Here is a 15,383-nt window from a genome sequence, read left to right as displayed (position 1 = left end):
CAACAAAGAATTGTGCAACTCAAATGTCAATAGCGCGGTTGTTAATAAACCCTGCAATAAACACAAATGTGTGTCTCTGTGTAGTGGATATTGGCCTTTCTTGGTTTATTTGAAGCAAAGGGCAAGTTCCATTATACACAGGAAAGCAAATTCCAGAGAAGAAACTGACCAACCCAAAATCTTCCTGACATGGGTCTGGAAATGTTGGCTTGTGATTCCTATTATAAAGCTGACCCACCAAGAACTACACAGAAGACTGTATGAAAATTTCATTCTGAGGTAACGCAAATTTTAAAGATTAAAAAACACTGTGAAAGATTCTTTCCAAACTTGTTTGCTTCTTCTTGAGAATGTTGTAAAATGGGCATAAATTTAAAGTAAAACAAAAAAATAAAATTTTCTACCACTTAACCTCTCTAAAACTCAGTTTTTTTCTATAGACTGAAGATAAAATGAGGGGAAAATAATTTCACAGAAAGGAATAATTTTACAGAAAGGAATATATGAAATGAACTATGCATGTTAAGTCTATGGGAAAAGAGAGTCTCCATTAATGATAATTAGTGATAATTAGGTCCATTTGGGTTATTAGTTACAAGCAAGAGAAACAAATTCTGGCTGATCTAAGCAGAGTTAAAATTATTAAAAGAAAACTGAGTAGCACACAATATTGTAGGAAGCCTAGAGAACCAGATTTGAGAATAGGCAAGAATAAAGGCAGGCTATTGCTGGCACTGCTGCTACTGAAAAAGGGTGCTGCCTCCCAAACTACCAGCTCTATTCCCTGCCAAGAATTGTCACAGCCCCTGCCTCACTGTCTCCTAGTAAAAATTTCAGGTGGATGATTTTGGTTAGCAGTCCCTAGATCATATGCCTGGGCTCTAGCTGTCACAGAGCCGGGAAAGTGACTGACATTCAGTTCATTACAGGAGGAAGGCTCTATTTCCCACATTCAATTAAACAGAGAAAGGGGGTTCAAATATGGGCAATACCCCCCTCACATTTGCAGTGACAAACAGCCAGAATATAGACGTCTTTTCACCCTCACACTGCTTACCATGGGCACAAAAGTCAAGAATTTTGAATGAATTACAATCAACTGGGGACCAAACAAATTCTATCTACAACTGTTGTGACATGGCTTTTGTGTAAGCTTTTTGCTATACTTTTCTGGCTTGTTTATTTGAAAGACTATAAAAATTCAAAGGAGATTATATGTAATATTCTTATACTGTTTAAATGCAAAAGAAAGATAATGTTAAAGGGTATTAAGAATGCAATTTTGGGGGTCCCTTATGGAATTAATGTATAAGAAACATAAATGATAGAAGCTTAGGAGGGGGAGTCTGTTTGATCTATAAAGTCTGACCTATAAAGTCTGACAAAGAAATAAACAGTGACTTGACAGCAGATGAAAGAAGTTTCAATGATTAGTAAACTCAATAAATGGTTTTAGATAATACTGAAGTAAACCTGGAGCTGTGGGAAAAAGCAAATGAAGAATGTAGATAAGGTAACAGTGGAAAAGCAGTTACGGTCAGTTTTGAGAGTGTAAGGAAAATATATATATTAATAGAGAGTTTTTTAAGTATTTTTTTTTTCAGTTTGGGTATACCAAAGTGTAATTTTAACTATGGAGTAGGTAAAAAAAAAACTCTCAAAGTCTAAATTATAATGGATTAGTTAAACTATCCAAATCATTGTTAAATGAACATTTCTCTTTAGTTTGGGAAAAATATTCCTTGGATTTTAAAGACTAACATGTATTTTATTGTTATTCCTAACCCCTGAGCCAATATAAATAGATGTTTAGCTATGTTCTCTGGCAGGTATCAAAGGTGTATCTTGGAAAGTGACTCTTTTTAGCATTTCCTAAGGAGACGGTTGTAGCGTCTTAATTATTGACCTGATCCCACAAATATTCACGGCATTCCTATTATATTCTAGGTCCTGTGTTAGGACCCAGAATTAAAAGATAAACAAGCTACAGTTACTGCTGCCAAGGAGCTGACGGTCTAAAGGGCTCCTTATCACATTTAAGTTGTTATTATAGAGACTTATAATCACGTAAGCATGGTTCATGAAATAGTTACTGGAAATTTCTGCCAATGCAATTGCAAATAGAAGTATCAAAGTTTTGTTATCTCTAGGAAAATAAATCCCAAAAGTATTGAAATTACGTACAATTCCGAATTTCAGCGTTCTAGAAGGCAGTAAGTGTAGATACAGCACACTGACAACAGAGGGCAGCACTTGAACATCAAACCCTGCTTTTCCCTGCACTTCATTTCCGCTTTGACTTAGAGAGAAATGGAAAATCCCATCGAGGTGGGCAAAAGATGTCTACATAGAGGGCATCTCACTAGCATTTGAAATAGTCCCATCGTACCAAGACAGCAAGCACATAAGGATGTGTACATAGGATGCTACCCACGATGGCAAAGAGAGGGGCTCATGGGATATATTCTGAGACACAGTAGGTGTGACTTGGAGTTGTAAAGTTTGTAAACCGAAATGCAGTTGGGTTCTATCCTGAAAATAGGAGTATTCACCAAGGACCAGAACATTGAAAACTACAAACACTTAAAATAAAATGCATTTCAGCTGCACACACAAAATATAGCCAAAAGTTAAATAATATATATATGTTTAAAGAAATTAATTTTCAAGTGTAGTTCATACAAATTAAAGTGAGTGATAATAGAAAATGAGTATTACACTTACTTTTTTGGTAATATTTTTATATATTAATAGATTTGTATATGGCTTATCCCTGGGAAGATATCAATAATAAAAAAAAAAAGAACTTTTGGACTGATTTGCCAATTGATTACTGAAGATATCAATAATAAAAAAAAAACTTTTGGACTGATTTGCCAATTGATTACTGGTAATATATAAGAAATTGATTCCCTCATCCTCTATATCCCATGATTAACAGCTAAGACTGGAGAAAAAGACCCCTAGAATGAAATCTCACCTCAGTTGATTTTTAGCTGTATGACCTTACCAAGATACTTAAACTCTCTGTGACTCACCTATAAAAAAAACGGTAATTCCTACTTCACAGGATTTTGTTAGGGTGAAAGAAGTAAAACAAGTAACACAATGTTTAACATATAGTATGTTCTCACTAATGGAAAGCTGTTACTATTGTCATTCCGTGTAACTGCCCTCCACCCATTATAAATGATTTACTTCACATTTCTGAAGATGCTTTGCTACCTATATTATGCCCAGAGAAAGAGGCTGGGAACTTGGTAGATGTAGTAACGGTGTTCTTGCAAATACTTCAGATGGAAATAGTTAATTTGGAAGGGAACGAGGAAAGAAATTTTAGTTTTATATTATTTGTTGTGTGTATTAAAACCTGCGTGATCTAAGATCAAGGCAAGGATCTCATTTTAGTTTTGCTAAGTTTGCTAAAGCCAAAGGACTTTATTTTTATTGACCTCTGCTAGTCAGTCTGCCTGCAGTATCCAGATAACGTATTAAAATTATGATTTATTAATTCTCATTAGCATTTCATTGGCGAGGAGCACATGGTGCAGGTTTTGGTGGTGATTAACTGGAAGGGTCTGTCCCAGATCACGGAAGTCTGTAGTCAGATATACTCGGCTATGGAGGAGAGAAAGTTCCTCTCAGTTGACTCCAATCAAACTGGTTTTCTCCGACCTTTTCCAAGATCGGGCTACTCTCCAAGAGGGAAGGGGTTGAGTGTGAGTAGGTGTAATGGTAAAAGACTGTTCGCAAACGCTACCAAAGAAGCCAAAAAATTCAAATTAACATTTAAACTCGGAGTGTAAGACTCACTCGCCTGTGAGCTCTGCTGGAGTAAGGACACACTCATTTTTGTGTCCCCAATGCCTCAACAGGGCTCTGCATTTATTACTCATGAATATACGAATCTTCATAATCTTGTTGTCCTGCAATGTCATGTGCAGGATCATTGCACCAGATTTTTAAATAAGTACAACTTTTTAAGTAGTTGCTTTGGAAATGTATAACTTGTGGTGTAATAATAAGGAATACCAAGTGCCAAGCTCTCAGTCTGAGCATTTTACCTTTTTACTGCGTCAAGTAAATTTTGTAAGCTGAGGCTTCAAGGTTAAAAAACACATCTAAGATGGCACTGCTAATATGTGACAGGGTGTAACACTTGCACCCAGGCCTGCCTGACTCTTGATTACAATACAAAGATCTCGTATTTGATGCAGCAGAACCTGGTCAGCCGCTGTCCTTCAACGTGCATCTAGACAGTTTCCACCCACAATTTAGGATCTGGTTTACCAAGAAGAGCCAGAAGGTCCATCCACCTCAACCTAAACAGGAACTGTAATGTAAAAGGCAAAAACGTAGCCATTGCGCATGCTCACACCGCTCTCCCGCTCTCTCCTTTCCTGGCCCGGGGACGTCACCACAGCAACTTTCCCGAAAGGCTTTGGAAAGGCGCCTGCCCGCGCGAGGTAAAACGGGCGGAAGCCGTTCCTCTGTGCGACGTGGACACCCTTCTCTTCCTTGGGTCTTTCCAACTTGGAAGCCGACACTTCAAGCCGCTGTTTCTGCGGGATTCAAGGGGGAATTTGCCAGTTGTCAATATGGCCGCTGCCGGGAGGGACCCAAGCCGAGGCTCCGCATAGGCCGAGGGCGCACCCAGCCCCGCCCATTTCGTTCTTCCCGACTGCGGACGCCTGGGTCTTCGCTACGCATGCGCGGCGGGGCCGGACCGGGAGGTTGGGAAGGCTCGGTCCTTCCGTGTGCTACCTCCTTCGCCTCAGCCTCGTTGCTCGTGCCGCTCAGAGGCTGCATTGGTGTTGTTCGCTGCGCGAGGAGAAGGGCGGGGACTGCGGGAGCCTGCGTGCACGGGGATCCCCGCAGTCCCAGCAGGTCCTGTAGTGCCGGGGGAGCGACGGGGGTCAGCCGCAGTTGGGGGAGGCCCTAGACGGCGCCATGTCTGCAGGCGGTCCGTGCCCGGCAGGAGTCGCGGGGGGCCCAGGGGGCGCCTCCTGTGCCGTGGGGGTCTCCCCTGGTGGGGTGTCCATGTTCCGTTGGCTGGAGGTGCTGGAGAAGGAGTTCGACAAGGCCTTCGTGGATGTGGATCTGCTCCTGGGTGAAATCGATCCAGACCAGGCAGACATCACTTATGAGGGGCGACAGAAGATGACCAGCCTGAGCTCCTGCTTTGCGCAGCTTTGCCACAAAGCCCAGACAGTGTCCCAGATCAACCACAAGCTAGAGGTGAGCTGCGGGCGCTGGAGGTGGTGGCATTCAACCCCACTGGGGCACCTGGGTTTCAGACGTGTTGGAGAGTGTTGTGTGTGTGTGTGTGTGTGTGTGTGTGTGTGTGTGTGTGTGTGTGTGTGTGTGTGTGTGTGTGTGAAGAAAAGGAGTGTGTAAGGCTGGAGTAGAAAAAGGGGTGTAGATCGACGTGTAGGTGTCCCGGGATACTGTCATCCACCTTCCTAGTAACTCTGAGGAGGAAACAGGCACTAATTACAGCAGCCTACTTTTGCATATTACATTAACAGACGTAAGTTCAAAGGTTCTCTGCCGTAAGAATACCTTAGCTAGCCCACCTTTTAACTTGGATTTCTACATCTACTTTTACATTGATAAACTACGTTGTGGATCACCAGAGAGACACAGTCCTCATTATTTTTAACTGTCTCAGATCACTGTCTGTTGTAGCAGAAAGACATGCTATTCCCTACATGCATGAACTATTTGGGGGAATTTGATCAAAGCTCCAAGGAAAATTTAGTGGGATAAACAATAATAGTATCTATGTCCTCGGTTTACAGTTGGTCCTTAACTTACAGGCAGATACCTCCAGAGCTCTCTACAATTACCCGAGTAACTGCTCACGTTGAGGTTTTGTTTGTACTTTACTACATTTACGAATTCTGAATTTATTTTTGAGGATATGTGAAGAATGATCATTTGCTTTAATCCCTAATCTTGGTTGTGAATGTGGGTGGAGTGGTAGTGGCTCCAAAAACAACGAAAAATCTACCACATTATTCAGAAATTTAAATAAGCCTGTAGTACACTATTTAGAAATCACGGTAGATTAACATTGTTACATAAAGAACATTTTCTAACTAGATAATTTAGAGAATGGGTCTTTTCGTTTCAAAGGAGATTAAAATATGGTAACTAGTGATACGCAAATCTCTTTGAGCATTGTTCCTTAAGAAATCATCTCTGCTATCAGTTGTAATGATTGAGAGTGCCCATTGGATCTAAAGCAGTATGAATATCAGGTGTGCATCCTCTCCTTGCTTAGTTAGCAGTTAGTGTTCCCTCTTGTCAGCCATGAAAAAGGTTGTGTAATTTGTCTTTGACTAGCAAACCTTCTCCACTGAAAGGACTGTTAATTTCTTCCATACTTTTTGAAGAGGCTGGAATGAAATTACTTAGACGAAGCTAATCACTTCGTATTCTGGGTATATGAAAATGTCTCTTAGTTTCTTGGTTAGTGGTAATTTCTAGAAGATAATTATTTTTTCGGTAGCAAAATTGCATTTGATGGTTTTTAGTAATACCACTTTAACAGTGCAAGAGTAGCTTTTGCCACATGAGAACTGTCCTATCATGTACAACCAAAACTATATTTTAAAAGAATGAAAGAATATCTAATTCATTTTTTAAATGACTTAAAACAATGAAACTTTAAACAATGAAATTTTGATGTCAGATATGAAATTAATTTTAGAGAAAGGATCTTTGAGTACAAGGTGATGGTCAGTTTTTTTCATCTTTTAAGTATTTTAGAAGAGTATTCAGAGCTATAATAAATTATGCATACTTTTTTTTCAGAAATTATAATTTACATATTCTGACTCCATATTCTGGCTTAGGATGTAGTGTTATTTCTCAAAATAAGATATGCTAGCTTATCATATTGTGAGCATGCTTTTTCAACATGCTTGAAAACCTTGATTTAAAGGTCTTAGAAAATGGAGAGGAGACAGACTAAGCGCTATTTTTCTTTTTCTCCCTTACAGTTGGTTTATCTGTCTGTAGAGTTTTCATGGAATCAGTTGTGTATTGCTGAGGAGAGAGATTTCTTGTCAGTAGTGCTTTTCAACTGCTCTGCAACTTCAGAAGTTGCTTCATAAACTATATCAGTCTTCTGAGATCTTGAAATCTTTGAAAAGATTTTCCATGCTTTCTTGCCCTGTTTTATTTCTTAGTAAGTGGATAAATTAGTTATGTTGTTTTAAGGTTATGGCCATTAAGACATAACATTTTGGGCCACTTATGGTTTGATACAATAAATGTGCATCAGAGTTAAGTGGTTTTAGAAATTAGTACCTTAAACCATATTGCTATAATAAAATATTTTTATAATCAAGACACAGATGACCTCCAGTATGGGTAACAAATTTAAATTGATCTGGAGTATCCTTACAGATTGCTCGTTCTACCCAGTCTTTGTGTCTTTAGTTAACAATATCGTGTTTAGTATTAATGTAGTAATTAGGGAAACAATTTTGCTGCAAAAAAAAAAATCATTGGTTACATCCTAAAATTAAACATGTGATAGCTCTGTGACTGCTTCTTGGCACAAGTTACATTTGGGGAGCAGTCTATCATAAGGGGAAGGGGAGGTCAGAGTATTTTGAAGTCATGCCATTTCAGAGGGAAGGGGAGGTCAGAGTATTTTGAAGTCATGCCATTTCAGATTATACTCACTTCTCTCTTATACTTCCCACCTGCTTGAAAATTCCTGCTGTGGTGAGCCACTTGGTGACGGCTGTTCTGGAGCTGCAGGTACTGACTGGGGTGTTAGTAGTAGTAATAGCAGTAGTGGTAGTAGAAGGTATGTTGGGGTAGAACAGAGGTTGAGAACCAATCCTTGAGAAGAATTCACCTCTCTTGAAATACAGTTTTCTGCCCCTTTACTCCTTCTTTAGAAAACAGCAAAACAGTACATCCTCTGTCACATGCTCCATTCCCTCAGCAACTTCTAAACCAGTATCTCTTTTTTAAATGATCTACTGTTCACAGACATCATTGGGAAAACTTTCAGTTGTGGTCTAGGGCCATGTTGATAATGCACTAATGATGTCCAACCTTTTACTGCTTTAAAACTGTCCTGTCTTTAAACAAGCATTGAGGCTATGCTGCAGCATTGAACTTGAAACTAAATACCAGCATATATTTACTGAGCACTAATTATGTGCCAGATGCTGTATGGGGCACTTGGGATACAAAAGAGGAGCAAAAATGAGAACAGTTGTTGCTCTTATGGAGCTTGGATTTTATTGGAGGAATTTGTCAGGGTAATTATCCCACAAATGTGAAATTCCAGCTTCAATGAGTGCTATGAAAGATATATAGAGTGATGAGAGTCTATTCTGGGAAATCAAAGAGGACTTCCCTGAGGAAGTGACCGTTGAGTTAAGACATAAAGGATGAGTGGGAATAAATTAGGCCAAGAGAAATAGGAATATCACTCACCATCACAATAAAGATAACAGGAACAGGCAAGTGCATAATACATTTGAATAACTGAAAAAGTGTTATGTGTTATAAGAGCAGAGGACAAAAGAAGTGAGATGCAAGATAAGTTTGAGCAGATGGGTAGGAATGGTATCTACATAATTTGATAGGCATGTAGTAGATTTGGAGGCTTTATCATAATACTGGAAAATGTTTTAAACTAGATAGTAACCTCAGATAGGAGGTTACAACAGCTCATTCTGGCTAGGTTAAGGAGGGGCTTTGGGAGAGTGACAAGAAAGGATGCAAGATCAGTTAGGTTTTTATTCTTATCCATGTGAGATGCTGATAGTGCAGAGTAGGATAGGGGAGATGGAAAAAAGCGTTCAGAACATGAGAGATTTGAGAGGTAAAAATAAAATCTAGAGATGGATTGGGATAGAGGGATGAGGGAATTCAGGATGCCTGTGTTGTCAGTTGGATAGATGGATATGAGATTTTATTAGCAATAACTATATAACCTTACTGATTAACTACCATGGGCCAGGCTTTTTCCTATTCGAGTTATCTAATTCTCACAAAGGCCTGTGGGGTAGGTTTTATAAAAAGGCTTGTTTTACTCAGGATTAATAAAGGGCTGGAGGCTACGGAGCTAGAGAAACCAATCTCTCCAAAAATGCACATTTATGTCAGGTACAGGGAGGAGGAAATGGAGAGAAAAACAGGCAGAAAGAGTGGGAGTGTGGCTGGATAGATAACTGGAAGGGGGAGTGTGGGTTCAAGGGAAGTATTGTTTTCATCTTATTTTTAAATGAAAAATAAACTTAAACATGTGTATAAGCCCATAGGAAAGCTCTAGTTGAGGGAAAAGCTGAATATTTTAGAGAAAGAGAGGGATAATTAGTGTTATTAGATTTTCTGAATGAAGATGAGATCCAAAATACATGTAGAGAGAATGGCCTTACATTGAAAGAATAGCCATTATACTAAGAGGGAAAGCAGTGATGGTGAGAGCAGAAGGTGGGAGGTTGAGGGAGTTTTTGTGGGATGGCATCTTTAGTCTCTGTAAAAAAGCCTAGGGCAATTGCTGAAAGTGGGTGAAAGTAAGAACTTGAAGAGAGTGAAAAAGATCTGAAATAGTCATGGAAAAGTGGGAGAGTCAGTTGGCCAGAGAAATAGAAGGACCCAGGCAAATTGAAGGTCTATTGGAGTTAGTTGTAAATTCACAGTACAACTTGTCTGCCCTGTTGTGTGACTTTCTCCAGCAATACTTTACTTGTTTAGTAACAGGCATAGTAATGAGAATAATAATTGATTCCATCCAGTGCTGTAGCAAGGAATTTGCTAGGTAGACAGTTATTGAAGTGAAAATGGTAATGAGGATGAAAAAAAGGAGATAATCTTCAATTAAAGAAGAACCAGGATATGATAATTATGTAGGTGTAGAGAATGAGGAAGAGGTAGGGTTAAGGATGACACTACCTTTCTGTTTGAGAAACATATTGGGTGATAACCTGTAGTAGATTGAATAAGGACCCCCCCAAAATTCATGTCTATCCAGAACCTTAGAATGTGACCTTATTTGGAAAAAGTTTCTTTGTAGATGTCGTTAATATGGAGATAAGACCATAGCAGATTAGAGTAGCCCCTAAATCTAATAAGAATGTTCTGATAAGAGACACTGAGAGGATATAGAGAGATGACACTTGAAAGAAAGTTACGTGAAGGTGGAATCATAGATTAGAGTGAAAAGTCTGCAAGTAAAGAAAATACCGAGGCTTGGCGGCAACCACAGATCGCCAAGAGACAGACGCGGTATGGTTTATCCCTCAGAGTCTATGAAGGAACCAACCCTGCCAACATCTTGATTTGGGGCTCTGGTATCCTAAACTGTTAGAGAATAAAATTTTGTTGTTTTAAGGCACCGAGCTTGTGGTAATTTGCTGTGAAGCTCTAGGAGACTTACCCCATTCACTAAAGTAAGGAATACAGTAGAAGGAGCAGGTCTGGCAGGAAAGATAATGAGTTGAGTTTAGGAGACCATGCATAAAGTCTTTATCCTGTCTTGCATATTCCTAAATAGTCTTCTAATCACTTCTTATCCCCTCCAAACCATCCTTTGGTTGACAAAATCATTCTAAAAAAGTTTCATTTTCATGGAATGTTTCATCAGAAAGAGACAACTCTGATTCTGTCACTTCTCTTTTTTTAAAGCTCCTTATTATTGGCTAAAAAAAGTGTACCATGGTGTCACTCCTTCTTAGCTGCTTTTGCCTCAATAAAACTTGTCTATTTGCAGTTGTCTAAATAGGCTTTGCTTTTTCATGGCATTTCTACTTTGGCATAAGCTTTGTGTATAATGGCTTATCTGTCTACAGTATCAGATGCCCACTTATCTTTCCTCACCCTACGTAGTCCTGCTCACTAGGCAGAGGCTGCCGTAACACCTCACACTTACTTGGATTGTTAGATTTGTTGTATTATACTTCAATTAGTATATAGTGCCATATTTGTCTACCAAAAGATAAGGCAGTACTATGTTTCAGGTGAAATCATCTGAACTATCAAGTGCTTTGTGAAAGCTGACCTTAGGGGGTAACATTCTATCTTTGTGAACCCATTTGGAATGGGTTGGGTGATTTTTTCTCCATAGTGCTTTCAAACTTTATTGAGTAGTGAATAATTACTTTGAGTATGAATATCAGGTTGACTTATATGTGAATTGCAGAACTGGTGTTTGGCCCCTTTTTAAAATTGGAAATTTGCTACGGTATGGGAGAATATATTCATAAATGACGTATCTGGTAAAGGATTGCATCCAAAGTATATAAAGAGCTCACGCACCTCAACAAACAAGAAGCAAATAAGCCAATAAAAAATAGCCAGAGGATCTGAACAGACACTTCTCCAAAGAAGAAATTCAGTGGGCCAACAGGCACATGAAAAGATGCTCCACATTGCTAATCATCAGAGAAATGCAAATTAAACCACAATGAGATATCACCTCACACCAGTAGGATGTCCAGCATCCAAAAGACAAACAACAACAAATGTTGGCGAGGATGTGGAGAAAGGGGAACCCTCCTACACTGCTGGTGGGAATGTAAACTAGTTCAACCATTGTGGAAAGCAGTATGGAGGTTCCTCAAAAAACTCAAAATAAAAATACCATTTGACCCAGGAATTCCACTCCTAGGAGTTTACCCTAAGAATGCAGCAGCCCAATTTGAAAAAGACATATGCAACCCTATATTTATCACAGTGCTTTTTACAAAAGCCAAGATTTGGAGGCAACCTAAGTGTCCATCAGTAAATGAATGGATAAAGAAGATGTGGTGCATATACACAATGGAATATTATTCAGCCATAAGAAGAAAACATATCCTACCATTTGCAACAACATGGATGGAGCTAGAGGGTATTATGCTCAGTGAAATAAGTCAGGCGGAGAAAGACAAGTATCAAATGATTTTACTCATATCTGGAATATAAGAACAAAGAAAAAAACTGAAGGAACCAAACAGCAGCAGACTCACAAAACCCACAAATGGACTAACAGTTACCAAAGGGAAAGGGACTGAGGAGGATGGGTGGGAAGGGAGGGATAAGGCAGGAAAAGGGTATTACAATCAGCACACATAATGTAAGGGGTGTGGAGCACAAGAAGGGCTGTACAACACAGAGAAGACAAGTAGTGATTCTACCTTTTACTACACTGATGGACAGTGACTGTAATGGGGTATGTGGTGGGGACTTGATGATGGGGGGAGTCTAGTAACCCTAATGTTGCTCATGTAATTGTAGATTAATGATACCAAAAAAAAAAAAAGTTCAGTGAAATAAATGAAAGCAAAGATTTCTGATGTAAAAAAAAAATTGGGAATTGGAAATTTGGAGCTCACACATTAAATGCCAGCCTTTCTGACCTGCTATGTCCCTCTCTCATCAACTAGGGATTTTCATATCTCAGACCCTTCCCCTTTCCCTAGTCCATATGTTAGCTGATTACCATTCAACACTCAGGTAAAACTTGTCCTTTTACGGAGAACTTTCCCATTTACTTCTTTTGAATTGGTACATCACACATACCCCTATAATAGTGTTTATGATACTCTACATCATAGTTGGAAATGTATTTTTTTTTTTGAGAGGGCATCTCATATTTATTGATCAAATGGTTGTTAACAACAATAAAATTCTCTATAGGGGGGTCAATGCTCAATGCACAATCATTAATCCATCTCAAGCCTAATTCTCATCAGTCTCCAATCTTCTGAAGCATAACGAACAAGTTCTTACATGGTGAACGAATTCTTACATAGTGAATAAGTTCTTACATGGTGAACAGTACAAGGGCATTCATCACAGAAACTTTCGGTTTTGATCATGCATTATGAATTATAAACAGTTCAAATATGAATATTCGTTTGATTTTTATACTTGATTTATATGTGGATACCACATTTCTCCCTTTATTATTATTATTATTATTATTATTTTTAATAAAACGCTGAAGTGGTAGGTAGATGCAAGATAAAGGTAGAAAACATAGTTTAGTGTTGTAAGAGAGCAATTGTAGATGATCAGGTGTGTGCCTGTACACTATGTGTTAATCGAAGCTAGACAAGGGCATTAAAACATCCACGGATGCAGATTTCTCTCAAAACAGGGGCGGTGAGGTTCTAAGCCTCACCACTGTTGATCCCCAATTTCTCACCTGCTGGCCCCCCTGCGACTATGCCTGTCTTAGGTTGTTCCTCCCTTGAGAAATCTTACCCGTCTCTCGCTAACCAGTCATCTTCTGGGGCCATACAGGGAGATGTAAAGTTGGTAAGTGAGAGAGAAGCCATATTGTTTGAGAAGGTTAGCTTTTTACTTCTTTGCAGATTTATGCCCTGTGGCTTCTATGCCCAGCACTTGTCTCAGGTATCTTTACCACCTGGAGGAATTATGATGCTCGGTAAATTCGATATGAGGCACGAATTCTATTTAAGGGTTGTAATTAGGAAGGAAGAAGAAAAGCTATAGAGGTAGCATATGGAAGAAAACATGGGAGGATTGATTATTTCTTTGCCATATCTTCTTGTAGAGTACCTTAAGCATGTATAGGTTTTAAACTACTAACTACCTTGTGCACACATATTAACAATAGGAATACGGTGACATAAACAAAGCAAATCTATAACTACCAGCCATCTCCAGTGAAGCCAAGAAAACCAGTTAGGCACCCCAGGCATTTGTGAGAATTTGTCTATGATATGATAGATACTGTTCAACTGTACTTGAACTGTCTGAGAGAAATCAGACAAATTAAAGCAACCCATTTCTGGGATCTGTTCACATCCCGTATGTTCTTCTAACCGTAGATAGTCTATAGTCATAAGATTGTGGAGCGCTACAGCTTGCACCCCTCCCAACTCCTGGTTGAGTTCCAACAGTACAGATCCAGTCAAATTCGTTGTCTCACTGTATGCACATGCCAGCCTAGACATCTCCCTCCTCATTCCAGTGGCAAGTCCAGGAAATGGTGGGATGGACGCAGCCACAACCGCAGTATCGCCCGGATCCCTATGGAGGCTTTTTGATGATCATCCCCCGGCACGAGTCCTCCAGAGAGTGCTGGTGCCGGAAGCTCCTCCTCATATCGTATCTTAGTTCATTTTCTGGGTAGCCAAGCTAGGCCTTGATCTTCTGCATAAAAACAAACAGACCCTTTGCCCACATTTTGACATGCCCTCTATACCACTGTGTTGAACTCATTGGAGGTCAGCACACAGGAACTGCTTTTTTTTTTTTTTTTTTAAGAGAAAGGAATATTATCAGAAAAGAATACCTCCATAGCCGATCATCTGACACCCTTTAAGTGATCAAAATTAAGGATATTTAAAGCATGTGTTAATCTTTGATTTACCAATAGTTTTATCCTATCAAGGAGTAATCCCCCTTTTCTTTCTTTTTTTTCCTTTTTTTTTTTTTTAATCTTTAATCTACACTTACATGAACAATACTATGTTAACTATGCTCTCCCCTATACCAAGTCCCCCCTAAAAACCACATTACAGGCACTGTCCATCAGCATAGCAAAATGTTGTAGAATCACTACTTGTCCTCTCTGTGTTGTACAGCCCTCCCTCCCCTTTCTCCCTCCCCCTCCATGCATACTAATCTTAATACCCCCTTTCTTCTCCCCCCCCTTATCCCTCCCTGCCCACCCATCCTCCCCAGTTCCTTTCCCTTTGGTACCTGTTAGTCCATTTTTGGATTCTGTAATTCCACTGCTGTTTTGTTCCTTCAGTTTTTCCTTTATTCTTATACTCCTCAGATGAGTGAAATCATTTGGTATTTCTCTTTCTCCGCTTGGCTTATTTCACTGAGCATAATACTCTCCAGCTCCATCCATGTTGCTGCAAATGGTAGGATTTTCCCTCTTTTTATGGCTGAGTGGTATTCCATTGTGTATATGTACCACATCTTCTTTATCCATTCATCTACCGATGGACATTTAGGTTGCTTCCAATTCTTGGCTATTGTAAATAGTGCTGCGATAAACATAGGGGTGCATCTGTCTTTCTCAAACTTGATTGCTGCATTCTGGAAATGTATTTTTATCTCTTCCTACGAGACAGTGAAATTCTTAAGGGTGGAAGCCGTGTCTTATTCTTTTTGTCTCTAGATCCTGGCACAGAGTACATACTCATAAATGTTTATTTGAATGAATAAATTATTTGAAACACCTCTAGTGTTCTGCATGAATCCTCAGAGATTACCAATAGGCATTTTGTAATAACAATTTTCATGAAAACTGGGATGGTGTCTGTCTTGTTGACTATTCATAGTGGCCCACCACGTTATTGAGTGACTGAATATGCAGGTTCATTTATTCCCTTGGTATGTAATTCACAAGAATATGATTTCTGAGTTAATATTTCATGGTT

The 15,383-nt window shown here is 39.3% G+C and overlaps 2 protein-coding genes across 3 annotated transcripts in view; one reads left to right on the top strand and one right to left on the bottom strand.

Moving 5' to 3' along the window:
• The window catches only part of LOC108403827 (nephrocan-like), a 34,243-nt gene extending 29,687 nt beyond the window's left edge, over positions 1-4,556 (bottom strand). The window contains exon 1 of the mRNA XM_073219447.1: positions 4,377-4,556. The gene's annotated coding sequence lies outside the window, so the exon portion shown is untranslated. The remainder of the gene's footprint in view (positions 1-4,376) is intronic.
• A 168-nt stretch (positions 4,557-4,724) lies between these two features.
• Positions 4,725-15,383, top strand: part of GOPC (golgi associated PDZ and coiled-coil motif containing) — a 59,520-nt gene continuing 48,861 nt past the window's right edge. Inside the window, exon 1 of one of the 2 annotated variants that reach the window (XM_073219448.1) lies at positions 4,725-5,238. In XM_073219448.1, the coding sequence (XP_073075549.1) occupies positions 4,951-5,238 (288 nt within the window). In that variant the 5' untranslated portion in view covers positions 4,725-4,950. The remainder of the gene's footprint in view (positions 5,239-15,383) is intronic. The other variant, XM_073219449.1, reaches the window with a different exon arrangement.

Source organism: Manis javanica, chromosome 13, assembly GCF_040802235.1.
Source record: "Manis javanica isolate MJ-LG chromosome 13, MJ_LKY, whole genome shotgun sequence".
NCBI lineage: Eukaryota > Metazoa > Chordata > Mammalia > Pholidota > Manidae > Manis > Manis javanica.
Note: the sequence above shows the minus strand (reverse complement) of the source record. Positions and strands in the feature narration are given on the sequence as shown.